General features: G+C 42.7%; 1 protein-coding gene across 5 annotated transcripts in view; it reads left to right on the top strand.

Moving 5' to 3' along the window:
• The window catches only part of KDM1A (lysine demethylase 1A), a 181,343-nt gene that overhangs the window by 13,372 nt on the left and 144,727 nt on the right, over positions 1–23,244 (top strand). For 3 of the 5 annotated variants that reach the window (XM_073317368.1, XM_073317370.1, XM_073317372.1), the window contains exons 2-4: positions 189–354; positions 8,733–8,792; positions 12,811–12,944. In XM_073317368.1, the coding sequence (XP_073173469.1) occupies positions 189–354; positions 8,733–8,792; positions 12,811–12,944 (360 nt within the window). The remainder of the gene's footprint in view (positions 1–188; positions 355–8,732; positions 8,793–12,810; positions 12,945–23,244) is intronic. The other 2 variants (XM_073317371.1, XM_073317369.1) reach the window with 1 other exon arrangement.

Raw genomic sequence — 23,244 nt, 5'->3', positions numbered from 1 at the left:
AACTCTCTCATAAGCTGGCAAATTTTTATCGCAAAACTGTCATCTTGCAGTATCTAAGACTAAGAGGATCACCACTTTAAACTGAATTTTTATGGGTGGTTTCTTAACATCGTTTCCAATGCCTGGTTTAGTAGTAAAACCCATTGTCTTGTTGGGCATTGATTACCCTGTGATTGTGCTGTTTGCAGGTGGAGTACAGGGAGATGGATGAGAGTCTTGCAAACCTCTCTGAAGATGAATATTACTCTGAGGAGGAGAGAAATGCTAAAGCTGAGAAAGAGAAAAAGCTACCACCACCGCCACCACCGGCCCCTCCAGAAGAAGAGAATGAGAGCGAGCCAGAAGAGCCATCTGGTGAGTGGTGAACCAGCTCTCCTAAAGGGTAGCACTTGCACTGTTTCAGTTGCAGAAACTTGTGGTCATTCAGATATAGCATCATGACCACTGGGTTCAGTTTAGATCTAGTAGGAAGGAAAAGGATGTCTGTCCTGTGAAACTTACTTTGCTGGTCTGTTTGTGAAAAGAAGCTAGACAAATTCATCAGAGCAGATTGATACAAGACTAGAAGATGGCAATGCGCATGATGAGACTGCAAACTGAGACGGATCTTTAGCACTAGATTTTCTGTCTTTGAATGCTTGTCTAGATAAACAGCTGCTGTCTCCTAGGCTGGCACATCTGCTCATATGCAAATATTCATTCTGTTTGTCTTCTATGGAAAAAGATGCCAGGAATTATTGGGTGAATTCTGTGGTGTGTGCTATGCAGGAGAGCAGACTAGTTCAGCGATCCTCAAACTGTTGTTCGAGACCCCAAAGTGGGTTGCGACCCAGTTTTAATGGGGTCGCCAGGGCTGGTGTTAGACTTGCTGGGGCCCAGGCCTGAACCCTACTGCCCAGGGCTTAAGCTGAAGCGTGAGCCCCACAGCCTGTGACTGAACGCTTCAGATCTGGGTGGCGGGGCTCAGGTTACAGGCCCTCCCTACCTGAGGCTGAAACCTTTGGGCTTCGGCTCTGGTCTCTTTCTCTCTCTCTCCCCCAAGGCAGTGAGGCTCAGGCTTTGGCTTTGGACTTCCTGCCGGGGCAGTGAGGCTTGGGCCCAGCCTCTCCCGCCCAGGGTGGCAGGAGTCAGGCAGGCTCAGGCTTCGGTCCCCCCTCCTGGAGTCATGTAATTTTTGTTGTCAGAAGGGAGTCACTGTGCAATGAAGTTTCAGAACACCTGGACTAGATGATGATAATGGTCCCTTCATGCTTTAAACTGCAAATCTGTAGGCTTGTATTTTTATATTTCTGGACAAATAATGTTTGCATAAACCTTACTGCTTTCTTCCCTGCCTTTTGGTAAAGGTGAAAAATCCCCTTTAGAAAAGGGAACGGGAGTGTAAGTGCGCTTAGACTTTATATTTATGAAATTGTGTGGCTGTTTTCTGTGCCCTGTGTCAATCCTAGCTTCTCAGAAGAAAGCATCTATAAGGCATTTACTGGTAGTTAAGAGTACGAGTGCTGCTCAGTACATGCTCTGTGCCTCCAGGTTTACCCAAAAAAATATTTGCCCATGTATTGCTATATCTCCCTTTATGAATTAAGGCATTTTTTCCTAAATTCCACCTTCAGGAGAGAGGCTTTAAATGTGTAGTGGCTTTTGGTTTTACATTTCAGTCATTGCCTGTGTAACGCTTGTAGTCTTGTCAGTTATCTGTTGATATAGAGAATTCTTGATCTTCCTCCCGTGCTGCTCCTAATCTGCTTCTCACAGAGGATCTCGACTGAGCTTGCAAACCATTGAGGTTGCGGATGGACCTTTTCAACTTGACATTAGTTTGATGAGGAATATCACCTAAAGCTTCAGTAAATGTTAAACTTTTAATTGTGTGTGACCTGGGTGATGCTAAGTAGAACCTGAACCCTGAAATCTCAGTCTGCTCAGGCAATAGGAATGTGCCCCAGTCCTGGAACATAATACGTCGGGGGAAAAGAATTTTTGTAGGAGTGAAAAAGTTTAGTTTAGTGATTTAGTTGGGGTTGGTCCTGCTGTGAGCAGGGGGTTGGACTAGATGACCTCCTGGGGTCTCTTCCAACCCTAATCTTCTGATTCTAAGTTAAAATGATAAAGATTTTTATGTATACAGTAAAAAGAAAAGGAGTACTTGTGGCACCTTAGAGACTAACCAATTTATTTGAGCATAAGCTTTCGTGAGCTACAGCTCACTTCATCGGATGCATACCCTGGAAACTGCAGAAGACATTATATACGCACAGAGACCATGAAACAATACCTCCTCCCACCCCACTGTCCTGCTGGTAATAGCTTATCTAAAGTGATCATCAGGTGGGCCATTTCCAGCACAAATCCAGGTTTTCTCACCCTCCACCCCCCCACACAAATTCACTCTCCTGCAGGATGGGCTATCACCAGCAGGACAGTGAATTTGTGGGGGGGAGGTGGAGGGTGAGAAAACCTGGATTTGTGCTGGAAATGGCCCACCTGATGATCACTTTAGATAAGCTATTACCAGCAGGACAGTGGGGTGGGAGGAGGTATTGTTTCATATTCTCTGTGTATATATAAAGTCTGCTGCAGTTTCCACGATATGCATCCGATGAAGTGAGCTGTAGCTCACGAAAGCTTATGCTCAAATAAATGGGTTAGTCTCTAAGGTGCCACAAGTACTCCTTTTCTTTTTGCGAATACAGACTAACACGGCTGTTACTCTGAAATATGTATACAGTGATGCTGTAGCTGTGTTGATCCCAGGTTATTAGAGAGAGATGTTGGGTGAGGGTAGTACCTTTTTATTGGACCAATTTCTGTTAGTGAGAGAGATGAGCTATTGAGCACACACAGAGCTCTTCTCCAATAAAGATATTCCCTCACCCATCTTGTCTTTTACTTCATTATTGCCAATCTCTGCCAAAAGTGTCATTTTAATATGTGCAATTTAAGCAAGTCTGCTGAGTAAATGCTTGTTAGAATACATTGCATGGCTGTAACCATCATTTTCAGTACAAAATTAATACATTTCACATTTGCTTTTAAGATGCCACTAATTCACTATGTATGTTTAAGCATGACCCTTGGGTACAGTTCTGTGCACACCCAAAACAGCACTCCCAGTGTAGTATATCACAGGAGCAAGAAAATTGTTGAGAATTGGCAGTTTGACATACACCTATGTACAGATAAATGTCTACACTGCATGTTTCTTTTGGCTTCAGGTAGAGTACATACCTGCATAGTCCTCCTCCCGTGTCCCCCCAGCACAGGTATGCTAGTAGTGTAGCCAGTGAGGCGTGGCTTACGTGAATGAAGAGAGACTAAAGGGTGTGGGTAAGAGTGCAAGTAGGTACCCTGCCCTACTTGCTTTCTATTTACCCAAGCCATGCCTCCGTGTCCACGCTGTTATTTTTAGCTGCTGCTGTAGCCTTTCCCTGATGCCTCCCCGTTGCCAGAGCCTTTCACTGACCCATGTAGCTTCAGATGGAAGCAGCCAGCTTTTCACTGCAGCACATAGCTACACATGTACGTGTAGCTATGTGCCGCAGTGAAAAGCTGGCTGCTTCCATCCGAAGCTAAGTGGTGTTGTCAGTAGTGTATAGTATAGCTGAAGTGTTAGATGTACAGTAACTCCTTAATGTTGTAGTTATGTTCCTGAAAAATGCTACTTTAAGTGAAACAATGTTAAGCAAATCCAATTTCCCCATAAGAATTAATGTAAACGGGGGTGGGGGGGAGAAGTTAGGTTCCAGGGAAAAAATTTTCACCAAATAGAAGACTCTTTTATTTATTTTATTTTATTTATTTATATAACACACACAAATTTTAAATAAACAATTTAATACTGTACACAGCAATGATGATTGTGAAGCTTGGTTGAGGTGGTAAAAGTCAGAGGGTGGAATATTTCCCTCGGAATGCCTTGCTGCTAAATGGTGAATTTGCACTTGGCTGAGCCCTTAAGGGTTAATACATTGTTGTTAATGTAGCCTCCCACTCTACGAGGCAGCATGAATGGAGGGAGGGGAGACAGCATGGCAGAGAGAGACAGACACGCAGTGTGTGAGAGAGACACTCGCATTACTGACCTGCATTTTTAAGTAGATCAGCAAATTGAGACAACAGGTGCTGCCAGCAAACTCCCTCCATCCTGAGCCCTGTTGTGTCCCCCCTGCTCTGTGGAGATGGGGGTACAGGAGCAGGGGGAGTGGGACACCCTGACATTAGCACCCCTTCCCCGCACTCCCCCGCATGGCGAGCAGGAGTCTTCCGGGAGCAGCTCCAAGGCAGAGGGCAGGAGAGACAGCTGAACTGCCCGGCAATTGATAGCCTGCTTGGGCGGCTTCCACACAGGAAACTTAAGGGAGCAGGGAGCTTATGTGGGGGGGGGGCTGCTGGTCCACCCTGGTTCCAAGCCCCCACTAGCAGCTCCAAAGTCTTGCTCTTTTTGTAAGTAGTGGACAAAGCAGGTGGTTGCCAAACAGTGTTGTAAGAGAGCATTGCTCAACTTTAAATGAGCATGTTCTCTAATTGATCAGCAACAAAACAATGTTAATCCGGAGGACTTTAAGTGAGGAGTTACTTTATCTTGAATGTGCTATATTCCAGGCTGTTTTGTCCTATCTTTGTTGTATTAGCTGCCCTTGGAACATGCAAAAAACATTGACACATGCTGAACTTGTGAAAAAAAGACTGTAACTAGAAGAGCTTCTTCCCATAGCCAATTTCTAGCCTTTTTCGCTCTTATATTCGTAAAATATGCCTAAATATGCATTTTGGTGAGCATGTTAGTCTGTCTTTTTAGTTGCTAGGGTACAGCAAACATAAAAAATGAAAACGTTTGCTGCTCTGCTGTGAGTGTAGTCTTGCTGAAAACTCTTCATCGAAACAATACTAGCAGCAAACTCAGGAACTCTGTTCCACGTTCCATTGATAGCTTTTTCCAATGTAGATTTACTCATTGTGGTAACATGTCTCCTCCCATTCACCTCAGCATGAAATTTAAAGCTTAATTAGGAATATTATGTTAGGAATAAAAGCTTTACAAATAAGAAATTAAATGCGGAAAGTACAGTAATGGTAGATTAGCATTGCACAGCTAAAATTAAAAAATCAGAAAACGCAGAATCTAGTTTCTGCATCACTGTTAACTTGGCTGCATTGCATGACCTGTGTTTTATTATACTTAGTATTATAAACAAATTTTAATGGATATATGTAAGCAAGAAAAGAGGACTAGGAAGTAAAATAGGTACGAAGTGGACAAGTTGATCTTACTGTAAGAACATTTTGCATTTCTTAACAAATTGTAAATTTTGCAACCTTATGATTAGCTTTTCATTTAACAATGAACATCATTTTGCAACCTAGCTATTTGTTTACTTTGCTGTTCCAAGAGATAGTAAAGACAATTAACAATGTCCTCCACCCTGTGGTAACACAGTTTAGAAGGTAGCAAAGCTCTGGGCCTTGTTTAGGATGTGATGGGTGTGCTGTATGGGGACAATTTTCAGATGTTCTGACATAGCTGGACCAGTAAAGCATTCTGGAATTGCAAGCTTTAATGAAAAAGGCCCTCAGTATTATAAAACAGCTGTCAGAGGGGTATTTAATAATTAAAGTAACTTTAAAAATATTGTATTAGAAGCTTAATTCCCCTTTTCTACAAGGTAGGGGAACCAGCACAGTTGAAAAGAGTAGAGGGAGGTTTTACAGGTTTTTCTGTTACCAATCTAATTATGTCTGTTTAATTATATCTGAGTTCTTGGATACCACTATACTCCTTTAAATTAAGCAACCTTCTTCTTTCTCTTTCTCTTTCCCCCTCCCCTCCTTTGGGTTTTTCCTCTCTGCTTTCATCAACTTGGAGTTTCATTTTTTTGCCCCATTTCCTGTGGCTTCTCTCCCCACTCCTACCCCATTTGTCTAGTCCTCTGTCAGCCTTTTTAGTTTGTGATCAGTAATGTTTATAGCTGCTACTTGCCAAGGGAGAACAAGATTGAATTTGCTCCATAGTAATGTACTGTCGCTTCCCCACAATGGCAGCTCTGTGCTCTTTGTCTCATCTGATTTGTCTCCTTTCTTTCCTTCTTTCCTTCCTTCCTTCCTTCCATGAAATTTTAGGCCTCCTATGCTACTTTCCCACTGCCTTTATTTGAATAGTATTGGTGACTGGTACCTTTTGCTACCCTTTGCTATTGTTTCTCTTGTATGAATGAGAGCAAAGTAAAATGGATTCTTCTACCTACCTCTTTCTCCTTGGCTGCTTTTGAGAACACTCCTCTTTACCCCCCTCCCCACTCACCTCTAGAGGCAGAGGCTGCTGAATTTTCTCCTCTGCACATAAGTTTGTTCAGCTGGAACCATGTGATATTGACAAAGATTGGGTCAGTTTCAGTTTGTTGCTGCTCTGGAAAAGGCAGCAGGAGCATGACCTTCCCCCTGTGGAAGATTAGACATTTCTCTGATATACAGTACATCTACCTCCGTGTTCTCAAAAATATATTTTAAAACCTGTGCTGTGTTCCGGTAACTCTAAACCTCATTTGTGCTCAGAAAATGACTTGCTGCTAACAGTACAAGTCAGTAGTGGGTATCTCTGAACTGGTATTGAAAACATTTGACTGTTGTAAGTGTAAATACAATGCATCACACATTCTGTAATAGCACAAAGATGTTCTCAGTACTATCTACTCTTGTTGTCAGCACTAGTTCAGAGAGACTAGTGAAAGCAAGAGATCTGTTTCCTAATGTACATACGGCATGAGTGTGTGACTTGATATGCAAATAAACTTTGTGGTTTAGAGGCATTCTCTTACTATATGGTGGTGGAGCTCTGAGCACAATAGCCCCCTCTTCTCCCCCCCACCCCGTTCTGATTGGGACCTCTGAGTGCTCATTCATTATTCATTCAAATAACTTTTAGCTCAAGCGCTCTAAAAAATCAGTAGTGGGTATAAAAATTGTCAGCAGATTTTTCCCCAACAATAGCCATTTGGTTAACTAGTAAGCAAGGAAATCTTAGTCCTCTACTTCAGATGAGTGAAAATGTATGTGCAGCACCTGCTATGGGCCATTACAGGTGGACCAGCATCTCCCATAGAAAATGTGTAGTTAACTAACACTCCTCCTAGGAGACTGACTCTTGATCACATTGGAACTGGAGTGCCCTAAAGCTCTGTGTGGGTAGCAACTTCTGTGGGGCTCTTTATAGAGTTGTATTGTTGTCTGTTTCCTATTGTCTATTTTCATTTTATGTGTAGACTTGGGGTGCAGTGGAGTTCAGAAAGCATGCAAATATCTGATTAACCCCTGATAAAAATGGTATGGTGAGATTTGGAGCGGAAGGTAAATTTTCAAATTTGTATGTTGAGTTAGGATGTCAGAGACTCTCCCTAAGAGCTTCAGACGGTATCCCAACTGCTACAAAAGGATCCCCCAACCCAAACAAGTAATCTTAACCAGTGTTCTCTGTACCTCAGGGGGGCCATAACTGTGTGATATACTTGAGGATGTCGCTTTGAGCCATTGTGATCTGAGAGAGGCTACTGTCCCATTAGCCACTGTGAGCCCTAGAAGTCTCTTCCATTGAGCATAGAAGATTTGTTCTTTAGGAACTCTGCTGGGTGTTGGGACATTACCGTGAAGCATTCTGGTTTGAAGGAGCCTCGAAATAAGTTTAGACTACCAAATGGTGCTTAGATATCTTCAAATCATTCCACTACTTCCTGCTCATTGAAGCTGAGAAGATGTATAGACAGAACCATCCAATCATAGAAGTGCATGTTCTGTGAGCAAAACTGAGGTAGTTCCTCCCATAGAGGTTGTTAGTGATGCATGAGAAGGGGGCTTATAAAGGCTTGCTCCCATAGGGATCACAGCCACACTTATCCCTGTTCCTAAAATTACTCAGTTTCCAGTTAGTATTTTTATTCAGGACTGCTATCCAGGACTTTTATGTAAGCTGAGGTAATTTTGGGGCTTCTTCAAATCTTTCTGCTTGGTGCTTTGCATTTCCTTATGTGTCTAGCTCTGGATATAGTAAAAGTTCAAAGTACTTAATACCTTACAGCATACCTGGGTGTGTAGATGTCCACATCAGTGCTCTGTGGGTCAACAGTATTGACACACACTGCTTCTAGGGTTGTTTTAGTGTTCTAATGGATTGTAGGTGAACCAAGGGCATTGAACCAGATATTTTTGGGCTGAACCTTGGATGGTTTGTGCTTCAAGGAAAGGTTTATGGACGAGAAGGAAGAGGCTCTCTTGAAAATAATAGATTTTTTTCAGAATGATTCACTCTATCCCATTTCAGTTGGAGAGTGCAGGTATATCTAGGGCAAGATTATCAAATTCTTGCAGCTTTAGACCCGTAGGCTCTCAGTGTACCCATCCAACCAATCTTCAAATTGGTAATAAGAAGTGTAATCTTATTATTCCATTCCCAGCTATTAATAAGGCTGATCATAAGTATTTAGCCACCAGGAATGCTACATACTGTGTGCTTCTACCTTTCCCACAAGAGTGATTTAAAGAGTTCCAATAATAAGGATAAAACTTTAGAACACTACGAAGTTTGGTGCCCTGGACCTGTATTCCAGAAGATGGAATTCTCAGAAAATGTGTTTAGTTAGTTGGTGAAGTTTAATACTTAAATCGCCAACTGCCAGGCCTTTATGTCCAAATATGATTTTAACTTATGGAGTAAGGTCCCTGAGTTCTCCTCTTTCCTTCCACAGGGCAAGCAGGAGGACTTCAAGACGACAATTCTGGAGGGTATGGAGACGGCCAAGCATCAGGTGAGGGTGGCGTTTGATGCTTGCCACTTAATAGCAAGAGCCGCCAAATGAGGGATTGATGCTTGCAAGTGCGCATGGGTGTGGGTGTTCAGACCTTAGCAAGAGGTATAGGAGACATTTACTCCTCTTTGAGAAAGGGAGGAATCTCTTCTAATTGCAATTGAAGGCTATAGTGACTAAGTAAATGGAAAGTAAAACTACACTGAAATCCCTCAGGCCGATCTCTCATCCCTCCACTCCTCTCCATGTTCAGAGGAGACCAAACATGGGAAAGGGTACTTCCTGCTTAGCCAGCTTTTACCCATTAGAATGGTACTGAGCTTCAGGCTTCAGTGGGCTAGGCCCTTTTCTAATACACTTGAAGCCCATATGTTTTTGAAAGGATTGAGTTCATGAGCAATTTCCCAGCATTTGGCACAGAAGACTTACCTATGGGGTAGGTTAGTCCATGTTTTAATAGACTGGCTCATGAATTAGAGCCAACATTTGATCCTAAGTATCAATATAAGGGGTATGCATTTAGCTTGTAATCCCCACCAATTGCTTTCTTTATTTTTAAGTACTTTCAGAATGCTACCAAAATATTCATCTTCCTCAAACCATGCCAGTATATGCCTGTGCCACCTGAGGAGTGAGGCATGGAGTTTTAATCAAAGGAGTTATAAGATCCATTCTAGAGTGTGAAGAAGTAAATCTCTTCGAAGCAAATACAAAATTCAAGATATCTCTGGGGTTCATTCTCACCATTCTAAATGAAGGAGCCTGGTTATGTTTTGGACCTTGGTATCAGCACATATAGAGATCCCTTTTTAAATATTTCAGACTTAGAGGGGACACAGTGCTTTTTTTGCCCTGGACTTTTTAACACTGCGTGTTTGCAAATTATACATGTTACATCAGTATCAAACTGTTTCTGGGAGCGTGGTTTACCCACTTGGATGGATGAATGAATGAATGAATGATTACTAATTTCTGGAAATTGTCAAGAGAGTAGAATGTGTTGCTTTGAGTACTGAAGGAGTTTTTCATCTGAAAATGTCCCAGTAAGATGTGTGGTGTGGTTTTTTTTGTTTGTTTTTTGTTTCTTTGGGTTTTTTTGATGGAGCAATGGGCAACAAAATCCTTTTGGGATGTGTCCTGTGAGGAAGGAGAGTACCAAAATGCATGTTGGGTTAAATATTCATTAATGGTTGGTACTGCAGTCAGGAAGTAGTAAATCTGCGTGTGTTTTTAAAAGAGAGGAGTAGAGGAGAATCTGTGGTGGTGAACCACCTTAATCATAAAGAGAGGCACAGAAAAACTGTCAGATAAATGTGTGAATCCTCCAGGATGAGACTCTACCATTCCTTGTTGAGATTTTTCATAAAGCATGGCTCATGTAAGAGTAGAGGGGGAATAGTTTAACCTACCTCAAGGTGATCTAAATTTAGCCTGCTCAATTGCAAGCAATCCACTAGAAGGGTGTTCGGTTTTAAGTGAGCTCTTCTGGCTGGTGGGCCATATTAAAATATTTTGCTGGTGTCTGTGGATTATATTTTACACCTATTCCATTCTGATCTCCAGGTCTGTTTCCTCAGTATCCGTCTTCGTTCACAAACAAGATAAAAGTAAAGATTTCTGCTCAGCCTTTAATTGTGAAAGCTAATTCAAAGGCAGCTTGTTTCTGTGACCTTTTAATTTAAAGCCTATAGTCTCTTGAGCTGTGAACACGGCCTTAGGGAAAATAAACCCCTGCTTGGTCCATCCCTTTAAATCCTTTTGTAGGAGCTGAAGGTTTTTCTTTTTAAGGTTCTTTATAGCTGCAGGAGCTTTGTCTCTTAAAACTGGTGAAACACAAACTCTGCTGACGGTGCCATATTCAGTGGAAAGGGGATTTGGTTTATGTATCTAGATTCTTTCCAAAGGTTTTATTGGGAGTTTTGCATTAGTTGTTTGGACAACATGCTTGGTGGTGTGTTCTTTCAGAAAGTCTCTGGTTAGTCCCTTTGTTTCCAGTAAAAACTCTTAAAACAGTCTAGACAGCATGTTTGACATTTGTTCAGTTTGTCTCTAAGAGCCATGTTTTAAGACTTTTTTTTTTCTTCCCCCTCACTGTTACTTGGTGTTATGGGCACTTAATCTCTGGTAGTCAGTTCTGCTAAAGGTAGTGCAGGGGGTGATGAATAGCTTCAGGTTGGTTCACTTGACAGTATATATAGGGTACTTTTACTATACACACATACTTGCACAGTGAATCTCAGATTTATAGACGGATGGAAAGTAACTATAGAGTAGCCCATCCTCAGGGCTAGTGAACACTTATTACCTTACCCAAAGAATTGGTCTTTTACCCTCTACAGTAGGCGACTTTTTTCAATAGCCTAATAGATACTGCTGTCAGGAAACCTTACTTGATATTCAACCTAGTTTTTCCAGTTTTTATTTTCAGTTTATATTACTAAATAATCTCCTGGGTCCACGTGCCACAGTTACATGCCTCTGTGGTGTTTAGATCCTGCCAATGATTAGTCGGTTGTCTTCACTCTTGGTTGTCATGCAGTCAAGCTATTCATAGTTAGCTCTATTAATCTTTCCTCATAAATCACTCTCTTCAGCCCCTTAATAGTTTTCTTTAAGTTCCTTCAAATTGGTCTTCGTCTTTATGGTATAAAAATGCTCAGAACAGTTTCACCAGACCTTCATAAAGAGGATAATTTCCCTCCCACCTCCTTCCCATTCTGTAACATGGTGCCTCTGCCCATCCAACCTAAAATCATACAGATGTTTTTGTTTCCATAACAAAACCATGTTTACAGATGTTTTTGTTTCCATAACACACTGCAAAGTCGTATCTAATTTGATGCCTACCACCATCTCTTGAACGATTCCAGCATCAATATTGACTATCTGTCTCATTTCATAATCTGTGTTTTGGCATTTTTTTCCTTGGATATATTAGCTTGTATTTTTCCAGTTTAGCTGCTTTTCTGCTTATATTTCTAACCTTCCTAGGTCACCTGGTATTTTGAAATTGACCTCACTGATATTTGCCTCTCGATGTATTTTTTGTCCTGCTTTTTTTGCCTGTAAGATGTACCTTTAAAGTGAAGTCCAGATGTGCCCTTTCCTTTATATGCAGAGATGTCTGTTTTTGTGCACTTTTTTTGTGACTTGTGTGTAGTTAGTTTTCTGTGTTCCACTGTAATTAAAGGAATATGGTCTAGCTAATACTGTTCTTGCAGTTTTCTGCAAGCTGTGATTTCCATTTGTTCCAAGAATGTTAAACGTTCAGGTGCCCTAATTGGACGCTATCTTTGCATATAGAGAAATGACTCCTAGTTTATGTCCAGCAGGAGACTTTAAGCATTGCATTACCTAGGAAAAGATAAAATTCCTTCCCTTTCCTTTCACTCAGGAAAATATAGCAGTCTCTTGCATGGATTTGCACTCCATTGCTGTACACATTATGGGTATGTTTGTCAGGCTAAAGGGATGGACTGTGGGGTTCTCTAGATTTATGAAAAGAAGTCAGTGTTTGAGTCAGGGTTAATCTAGACAAACCCTTGAAAGCTGGAGAGCAGATGTGAGGAACCTATACATTGTCCTCTTTGTGGTTTACAGCCCACTTGGCTTAGGAGGGGTCTCCTGAAGGTTTATAGAGCTTAGAGAGAGAGAGATCTAAACCAGTTATTTCTTACTGATAAACAGTTTAGTTTTCTTTTCATACCTTTTTATCTCCTCACTTTTACTTGTTGCTTGTTCTCTAAATCCTGTGTTCTTTTGTAGTGGTGCTAGTGCTAATGCCCAATTTTGATCTGTACCTCAAAGCACTGGCCGAGATATTTTTGGCTTGCAGAAATAGACAAAAGGAGCTGGTGGAAGTGTTAGACGAAACCAGTTAGCGCATTCTTATATATGGATATTCAAGTGTCTTGACCAGGAGGGGGGAGCTTTTTAGTAAAATCACTAACATATCAGTTGCTTTTGGAATACTTGTAAGACATACCCCTTTTTTTTTTTTTTCTTTTTTTTTTTTTAGGTGTGGAGGGTGCAGCTTTCCAGAGTAGACTTCCGCATGATCGTATGACCTCTCAAGAAGCTGCTTGTTTTCCAGACATCATCAGTGGCCCGCAGCAGACTCAGAAAGTGTTTCTGTACATCAGGAATCGCACAGTAAGTTCTTAAATATTAGGAACTTTGATAGGAACAGTTTTTTTAATCTTTTTATCTTTTTAGTTTATCTTTTTAATAATTTGCAAAGAACATCTGGATGGCTCTGTCTGGTGATTGCTTCTTGTGGTGATTGATGGTTTCTATGATGAGCTATTCTGTTTCAGAAACCTGTCACACACACAGTCAATACAGGTAGTTCTTAGCAAGTTCTGAATTGAGGCATTCTTCTGAGGGGCAGTATAGGCAAATCTGTACTGATGTTGAATCTGTTGCTTGGATGCCGTGCACATTCTTAAGGTTACAAATAGAGGTCTCATATAAGATTCTCTTTTTCGATTGTCCATAACTTTTTCAACTAGTTTCCTTTTGGGCAGAAACTTTTATGTTTAGTCTAAGCCTGTTGAGAAATTTAGCTAATTTTGTTGCATAAGAAGTCTGAAAACATTTTCTACTTAAGGAAATTAAAGAAAAAATTGCTTATGCATGGAACTCAAATGCCTAAATATTGAAACATCGAATTATGCCTGTCACTTATCCTCAGTAAAGAACTTTCATTAAGTGAATCAAACTGCTTCTGTGTCTTTCAGTTACATTAATGATATTTTGAATTAAAACATAAATGCAAGTGCTGCGGATGGGATTTTCAAATGTGTCCAAGTCACTTAGGTGTTGGCTTGGCAACCTGGTCAATTGACCAGTCAAATAATAGAGAGACAAGGTAGGTAGGGTGGTGTCTTTATCTGGACCAACTTATGTTGGCGAAAGAGAAACTTTCGAGCTACGCCTCTTCTTCTGGTCTCTCTAATGTGCTGGTACCAACATAGCTACAAAAACACTGCAAATGGTCAAATAATCTCAGCTGACCACCTATTATTTGACTATGGTTAAATCTTTTCAGATTTTTTCAGCAAGAATGCCCTGATGTAGGCGGTAATCTACATTTTAGATTGCATCATGTTGCCATATGTTAGCAAGCTTACTTAAAAGGTTGTGATTGCTCACTTTACTATATACTAATGCCATCTGTTGTGGGGGAAAAAACGTGAACCAACTGAAAGGTGAGCATCTTGATTGGCTGAGATCTTCTAGAACAAACTCGGCTTTTTGTCAGCTGTTCCGGAGGCATTCATTATCTCAGTGAACATGTCCTTCTACATTCTCTTTCTCCTCCTAATAAGCAAAAGTCTGCTTTCAGGTGTTGATGACACACATTTCCAGTTGTCAGTCATGGGGAAAAAATAAAGGCGCCATTGTACATGAATAAAATGTTTCCATTGCAAGGCCGTTTTCATTAAAAAAACAAAACAAAACCCCTTATTACACTAGATGCAAGCCATAACATAATCAGAATCCATAACTGTGCACTGTGCCTTTTTGCTGCTCCAGCCACAGTGAGTAGCGCCCTCTCCCCCTGGGGTCGCCGGTGACCGCTCTTTTAATGAAGTTTATGGCAAGCTCATGTCGGGAGCAGAGGTAACTACTCAAACAATGGTCCTTCCCCATAGCACCACGGGAAGCTGTTATGAATGGGGGAGGGAACGTTTTCACTCTGAAACGGCGGAATCTCTGATGTGGGGCCCCAGTCCCCTATCAGCCACTTTAAACTATTTGCCGACCCTTGCCGAGCACAGTAAAGGCACATTAGTGGCCACGTGGTTTGGTGATCCGGAATGTGGGTGGGTGGGTTGGGTCTACATGTCCTCTTTTTTCCTTGTAAGATTACTTTTAATGAGAACTTCCCCCGTGGCTGCAGTTTGCTGCTCCAGGCCAATGGGAGCTGCTGGAAGTGGCAGCCAGTATGTCCCTCGGCCCGCGCTGCTTCCAGCAGCTCCCATTGGCCTGGAGCAGCAAACTGTGGCCACTGGGAGCCGTGATCGGCCAAACTTGCAGTCGCGGCAAATAAACAAATCAGCCCGGCCCGCCAGGGGCTTTCCCCGCACAAGCGGTGGAACAAGTTTGGGAACCACTGTCCTAGGCGACCCTACGTGATATCAGTCTCCTGAGGGCAACAGAAGCAGAAAGGAAGGAGATGCTGCAAGCATCTGGGTATAGACCTGGTCCTTATGCTGCTATGCTGTGTACCGCAATGATGCCAGCTGAATTAATTCAGGAGTTGCATAGGAAAGTGTCCTACCGTGGTGAAAGAATTAAGTCTGCCCTGCCCAGAAACCTTCTGCAAAGGATTGCAGAGTACCTCCATAAAAGTTTCCTAGAGATAACCATGGAGGGTTCCCAGGCTATCCCAGTCCACATAAAGAGTCTTTTCGAGGGCCACCTTCTGCGTAGCTGGAGCAGCCTCTTGTAATCTAGAGAGCCACAGTACCTTGCTGTATACTCACCAGAGGAGTTGCCTTCCCCAGCATCAGTCGGCCACCGTGATGTCCTGCAACCCACAGGGCTCCAGAGTTAAAAATATTTCTGGCTGTCAGGGAGAATGGATCCACCTCCTGCCTGTGTCCCTGATCATCTGTGCTCAAGCTGGCATGCTCCCAATACTAATCAAACAGAAAATGAGAAATTAAAAGTTCCCAGGGCTTTAGCAGGGGAGGGCCTGTTTCCTGTATATCTGGCTGCAGTGCAGCGGAGTTGAGAATGATCTCCAGAGCAGATGAGCATTGTGGGACACCATCTGGAGGCCAATTAAGTCAAATTACGCAATGCTGCATCTGCACTACCTCACAGTCAACCCATGAAAATTGAACTAAGTGCTACTCCTCTTGCAGAGTTGGATTACAGAAGTCGACAGAGGCTTGACAAAGCCCTGGCTGGGAAGATTTAGTTGAGGATTGGTCCTGCTTTGAGTAGGGGGTTGGACTAGATGACCTCCTGAGGTCCCTTCCAACCCTGATATTCTATGATTCAGGTTGGCGTAAAGGACCCAGTAGTGTAGACACATATATTAACAGGTTGACTTAAGGCGGCTTCCTTCAACCTAACTTTTTAGTGTAACAGTCCTGAGAGAGAGCATCATACCTGAAAACATCTTAGTTGGCTGGAATCTTCTGAAATAGCAGGAGTTAAAAATTGACCTAAATGGAAGTGATACTTAATCTAGAGAGCATTCCTGAAATCATGAGACATTAATAAGTGATATAACTTGTGCAGAGTTGAGGAAAGCCAAAATCATTTGTATGGACTTCTTACTATTGTGTGACTCTAAGCACTCCTGTATTCACACCCTACACACTACTGCAATGAGAGTTGTACAAATTATGCGTTAAGTATCATTTGAAAACTAATAACACACTGTTCAATATCCTTGTGGAATATGTGTGATGATGCTGCATGTGAAGTTATGGATGACCTCTGATATGTTTCAGAATCTCTCTTTGAACAAGGTAGAAACAGGTCTACATAGGCCTCGAATACAAAGGAAGCAGGGTGACCAGTGTCAATGAAATTGCAGTTTATGTATGCAGTAAACAGAACCATCAAAACTCATAAAGTGGATGGGGAATTGTCTATGATCCAGACATGTCAAACACAATTTTTTAACCAGTTTGGTCAACAGGCAGAGACCGTGAAGGTACAGTTACATCAAAGTTGTTACCTCCTCCTCTTATTAGCTTGATGGAGTAAACTACTCAACTATCACTGCTAGATGGAGACTTTACCCCCCAGAAAGCCGTTCCACTTCTTGAAGCAGTGTCAATGAACTCTGAAATGCCTGTCGGAGTTTTACTGGACTGGAAAGAGAGTTATCTTTCACTTAAGAAGACAAGGGAAACCAGCACTCATACTTCTGTGGAAGGGCCTGACTGGGAGACATTCAGCCATTTGGATGAACTAAATCATCTTAAACAAGGACTGTGCCTTGCTAGATTGTTTTAGACTTTTAGATGCATGTTTTCACTTTTATTTGCCTGTAACCATCTCACCATCTCTACCTTGGTGTTTTTTGTTTGTTTGTTTGTTTGTTTTTTTTACTTGGCATCACTTACATCCTGATGGATAAACTTTTTATTTTTAAATCTAAACCAAGCCAGTGCTGTTTTCTGTTTAAAGAACAAAACAAGTGATCTAGGAGAGGGCTGGACACTTCAGGGTAGACAGTTTTGGAGAAATTTGGGAATGGGGTGTGTTTGGGTCACTTGGCTAGTAGTAACCAAGGCTGGTGGAGACCAGAGCATGCCTGTGGTGTAACAAGCAGGATGCTGAAGTCAGTGTTACTGAATGAGGGCTGCTTATCGTACAGACACTCAGTGCTTGCTTGTGTGGTGGCTGCGAGCAGCAGAGCATTTTAAGGCACCCAGGGTTACAGAGCTGGTAGTAACACAACCTCTCACTGGTCTGGATTGCACCCCAAAAGGTGACATGACCATGGAAAAACTGTTAAAGCTTAGCGCAAGTTCTCTTCTAAGTATGTGACGCATGGAGATACATTTGAATTCTTGTGGTATGTGTCTAGCTATTGTCAAATATTGCAGTCAAACAGCAAGAAAGGGAAAAGATGTCTGCATCAAAAATTTTTATCTGTGCATTCTCCTTTTTATTAGTCTTCACCAGCATAATCACAAAGTATGGAGTCTTTTTGATGAAGTGATATGAGTGACAATGAAAGTGAAGCTAATTCCATTTCATCTTTTATTAAAATTTTGCTACTTCATCAGCTTCAGCATTGAAAACTCCTGCTCCTGGAAAGTCTTCCAGTGATCATTACATTGGTTTTAAGAAGTTTTTTGAATAGCTTGTCCCATGACCAGAAAAACAAATTCACCATCTATTTGCATATGGTTGAAAACCATTATTTAGGCTAGAATTTTTTTTATAAGTTGCATCCAATTTACAAAGTACCAAGTAGGAAGCTGCTTGCAGGAAGACTTCTGGGTGCTGAAGCGGTTGATGTGAAAAAGTGAGTTGTTGGTCTTATTTTGCAAACTCCTTCCATGTCTGTAGTGTCTGGATGTATGGAGTTCAGTCACTATGAGATTGTCAACTCTACAGCCAGTATTTTATTCACTCAGTTGTGCATTGGAATATCACCACGCAGTCCTATATAGAATCATAGAATATCAGGGTTGGAAGGGACCTCAGGAGGTCATCTAGTCCAACCCCCTGCTCAAAGCAGGACCAATCCCCAACTAAATCATCCCAGCCAGGGCTTTGTCAGGCCTGACCTTAAAAACTTCTAAGGAAGGAGATTCTACCACCTCCCTTGATAACGCATTCCAGTGTTTCACCACCCTCCTAGTGAAAAAGTTCTTCCTAATATCCAACCTAAACCTCCCCCACTGCAACTTGAGACCATTACTCCTTGTTCTGTCATCAGCTGAGAACAGTCTAGATCCATCCTCTTTGGAACCCCCTTTTCAGGTAGTTGAAAGCAGCTATCAAATCCCCCCCTCATTCTTCTCTTCCGCAGACTAAACAATCCCAGTTCCCTCAGCCTCTCCTCATAAGTCATGTGTTCCAGTCCCCTAATCATTTTTGTTGCCCTCCGCTGGACTCTTTCCAATTTCTCCACATCCTTCTTGTAGTGTGGGGCCCAAAACTGAACACAGTACTCCAGATGAGGCCTCACCAATGTCGAATAGAGGGGAACGATCACATCCCTCGATCTGCTGGCAATGCCCCTACATATACATCCCAAAATGCCATTGGCCTTCTTGGCAACAAGGGCACACTGTTGACTCATATCCAGCTTCTTGTCCACTGAAACCCCTAGGTCCTTTTCTGCAGAACTGCTGCCTAGCCATTCGGTCCCTAGTCTGTAGCGGTGCATGGAATTCTTCCATCCTAAGTGCAGGATTCTGCACTTGTCCTTGTTGAACCTCATCAGATTTCTTTTGGCCCAATCCTCTAATTTGTCTAGGGCCCTCTGTATCCTATCCCTTCCCTGCAGCGTATCTACCTCTCCTCCCAGTTTAGTGTCATCTGCAAACTTGCTGAGTGTGCAATCCACACCATCCTCCAGATCATTTATGAAGATATTGAACAAAACCAGCCCGAGGACCGACCCTTGGGGCACTGCACTTGATACCAGCTGCCAACTAGACATGGAGCCATGGATCACTACCCGTTGAGCCCGACAATCTAGCCAACTTTCCATCCACCTTATAGTCCATTCATCCAGCCCATACTACTTTAACTTGCTGGCAAGAATACTGTGGGATACCATGTCAAAAGCTTTGCTAAAGTCAAGGAACAACACGTCCACCGCTTTCCCCTCATCCACAGAGCCAGTTATCTCATCATAGAAGGCAATTAAATTAGTCAGGCATGAGTTGCCCTTGGTGAATCCATGCTGACTGTTCCTGATTACTTTCCTCTCCTCTAAGGGCTTCAGAATTTGATTCCTTGAGGACCTGCTCCACGATTTTTCCAGGGACTGAGGTGAGGCTGACTGGCCTGTAGTTCCCAGGATCCTCCTCCTTCCATTTTTTTAAATGTGGGCACTACATTAGCCTTTTTCCAGTCGTCCGGGACTTCCCCCGATTGCCATGAGTTTTCAAAGATAATGGCCAATGGCTCTGCAATCACATCCGCCAACTCCTTTAGCACTCTCGGATGCAACGCATCCGGCCCCATGGGTTCGTGCTCATCCAGCTTTTCTAAATAGTCCTGAACCACTTCTTTCTCCACAGAGGGCTGGTCACCTCCTCCCCATGCTGTGCTGCCCAGTGCAGTAGTCTGGGAGCTGACCTTGTTTGTGAAGACAGAGGCAAAAAAAGCATTGAGTACATTAGCTTTTTCCACATCCTCTGTCACTAGGTTGCCTCCCTCATTCAGTAAGGGGCCCACACTTTCCTTGACTTTCTTCTTGTTGCTAACATACCTGAAGAAACCCTTCTTGTTACTCTTAACATCTCTTGCTAGCTGCAACTGCAGGTGTGATTTGGCCTTCCTGATTTCACTCCTGCAAGCCCGAGCAATATTTTTATACTCTTCCCTGGTCATTTGTCCAATCTTCCACTTCTTGTAAGCTGCTTTTTTGTGTTCAAGATCAGCAAGGATTTCACTGTTAAGCCAAGCTGGTCGCCTGCCATATTTACTATTCTTTCTACACATCGGGATGGTTTGTCCCAATAACCTCAATAAGGATTCTTTAAAATACAGCGAGCAATCCTGGACTCCTTTCCCCCTCATGTTATTCTCCCAGGGGATCCTGCTCATCAGTTCCCTGAGGGAGTCAAAGTCTGCTTTTCTGAAGTCCAGGGTCTGTATTCTGCTGCTCTCCTTTCTTCCCTGTGTCAGGATCCTGAACTCGGCCATCTCATGGTCACTGCCTCCAGGTTCCCATCCACTTTTGCTTCCCCTACTAATTCTTCCCGGTTTGTGAGCAGCAGGTCAAGAAGAGCTCTGCCCCTAGTTGGTTCCTCCAGCACTTGCACCAGGAAATTGTCCCCTACACTTTCCAGAAACTTCCTGTATTGAGTGTGCACCGCTGTATTGCTCTCCCAGCAGATATCAGGGTGATTGAAGTCTCCCATGAGAACCAGGACCTGTGATCTAGTAACTTCTGCGAGTTGCCGGAAGAAAGCCTCGTCCACCTCATCCCCCTGGTCCGGTGGTCTATGACAGACTCCCACCACGACATCACCCTTGTTGCTCACACTTCTAAACTTAATCCAGAGACTTTCAGGTTTTTCTGCAGTTTCATACTGGAGCTCTGAGAGGTCATACTGCTCCCTTACATACAGTGCAACTCCCCCACCTTTTCTGCCCTGCCTGTCCTTCCTGAACAGTTTATATCCATCCATGACAGTACTCCAGTCATGTGAGTTATCCCACCAAGTCTCTGTTATCCCAATCACATCATAATTCCTTGACTGTGCCAGGACTTCCAGTTCTCCCTGCATGTTTCCCAGGCTTCTTGCATTTGTGTATAGGCCCTTGAGAAAACTTGCTGATCGTCCCGCTTTCTCAGTATGAGGCAGGAGCCCTGCCCTCTCGTTCGCTCCTTCTCGTGCTTCCTCCCGTAATCCCACTTCCCCACTTACCTCAGGGCTTTGGTCTCCTTCCCCCGGTGAACCTAGTTTAAAGCCCTCCTCACTAGGTTAGCCAGCCTGCTTGCGAAGCAGTACTGATCGGTTAAAAAATATAATCAATCAGTTGGGTCCATGGAAGGTTTTGGGTATTAACAATGCAGCTAATATGAAAGCTGCTTGGTATCTAACAACTTGTGTTATGGGTGTGATACCCATGCAATGCATCTCTTCATCAGTGATGTTGAAGATCTGGCAAGGTTCTAATGTCAAATGTAAAAAGCATGGTCTAATTTTTCAAAAACAAATAGTAATTGTCATTTAGTACAGCACTCAGTTTCATCCACACTGAATAATCCCTTGTTGTATTCAGTGGGCATCTTCTATTAAGTGTCTCAAAGATCTTCAGGTATAAAAGCAGGCTTCTCAGCCAGCCTCTGAGGAAGGGTGGCTATGTGTTGCCCCCAAGTAATCCACACTGATCTTTTTGATGACTGTCCTTCGGTGCAAAACTCATTTTCATTGTTTGAACCACTCAATCCATTCAGAATATTGAAAATGATAGTTCTACGCTATCTGATTCCAAGAACAAGTTCCTGAATGCTAGGAAATATATTCTGTGAGAATACGGAACGCAGTCCACTTACAAAAGCTGAAGAGAAAAATATAACCGATTTAAAATATCATGGAAGAATCATGTGATCTCTCCTGCACATAATGCTGCCTACTATTGTATTAATTTAGATGGAATAAATGGGATGAAGTTAACATAACTTAAAAAAAAAAGTATTTGTGGCACCTTAGAGACTAACAGATTTATTTGAGCGTAAGCTTTTGGGAGCTACAACTCACTTCATCGGATGCATGCCATAAGTAACATAACTTAGTCACTGTCCAATATAAACAGCGTTAAACAAGGTTCGTTATACAGAGACTTCAGTCTGCTAAGTACCATGACACAAACACCATGACAATCCTTTTAAGCTTTTATTAAAGAATCGGAAAAGATACAAACAAGGAAGTACTTAGAATCATAGAAGATTAGGGTTGAAAGAGACCTCAGGAGGTCATCTAGTCCAATCCCCTGCTCAAAGCAGGACCAACCCCAACTAAATCAGCTTCTTACAATGCAGTGTCAAGTTGTGCAACTTGTTGCCAGGGGATGCTGTGAAGGCCAAAAGTGTTTTTTAAAAAAAAAAAAAATTCATGGAGGATAGGTCCATCAATGACTATTAACCAGGATGGTTAGGGGTGCAACCCCATGCCCTGGGTGTCCCTAAACTTCAATTACCAGAAGCTGCAACTGGACAACAGAGGATGGATCACTGGATTATTGCCCTGTTCTGTTCATTTTCTCTGAGCGTCTGGCACTGGCCACTGTAAGAGATAGGATACTGGGCTAAGTGGACCATTGGTGTGACCCATTATGGCCATTGTTATGTTCTTGAGGAAAGCTAGTTAAAGCATTTAAAAAGTAAATTATCAGGTAAGGATTTCATTTTAACATTTCTTGTTCCCTTTCCCTTTAGCTGAAGAGAGTTAGTTGAGATGAGCTGAGGCTAGTACTGCTGTTAGTTTGATCCTGTTTTATCTCGAGTGGTTTTTGGGCTTCATCTGGAGGTGGGTAGGGGTGGTGATGTCCTCTGGATTCCTCTCTATGGCCCAGTCTGGCTCGGATATCCCTCAGGATTGGGATGAAGAATGTCCAGTCTCCCAATAGACTCTGTGTATTGGGGCAGGCAGCTAGGCTGATGAAGCTCGCATCAGTAGCCGTAGTCTTTTCTTCCATATTCTTCTCCCAAAGTCTCTTTCTTTAAGGACCCGGTGATGAGTGGCATAGTCCTTCCACTAATTAAGCCTAATATCCTACACACCAACTTTCATTCATTAATTTTTAGTTCCATATCTTCTGCTTCTACCAAGCATGATTTCAACATAGTCCTCGAGTTATTTTAACATGTTTTTGTTTGGACTAATTTTAGGCTTTGGTTCTGTTGTACCTGCTTGTAACATTCATTACTCGTGGGGGAATTTTGTGCTTAAAAATTCTCTGCACAATATTTTAAAATTATGCAGAATTCTGAATATTTTGTCAAAATAACACAGTACAATTACCCCGTGTCCCCATGTGTCCCTTCATCCCCACTCCGATTCAGCCCCTGGCTCAGTGCTGTCACCCCCAGTAGCGCCTGTGCCAGTCTGTCTCCCGCCCACACCTGGCCCTTCTGAACATCTCCCGGTCTGTGACCCCCTCACAGCCCTGTGTGCCCTGCTCTGTCTCTTCCCCCCCCCACCCCCCATATCCTGTGTCTCCTCACCTGGCCCTATGGGCAGGGCACTGAGGAACGCAGCTTCTGACTCCTCCCTCTCCACAG

Source organism: Lepidochelys kempii, chromosome 19 (assembly GCF_965140265.1).
Source record: "Lepidochelys kempii isolate rLepKem1 chromosome 19, rLepKem1.hap2, whole genome shotgun sequence".
Taxonomy (NCBI): Eukaryota; Metazoa; Chordata; order Testudines; family Cheloniidae; genus Lepidochelys; species Lepidochelys kempii.
This window is presented reverse-complemented; position numbering and strand designations above follow the sequence as displayed.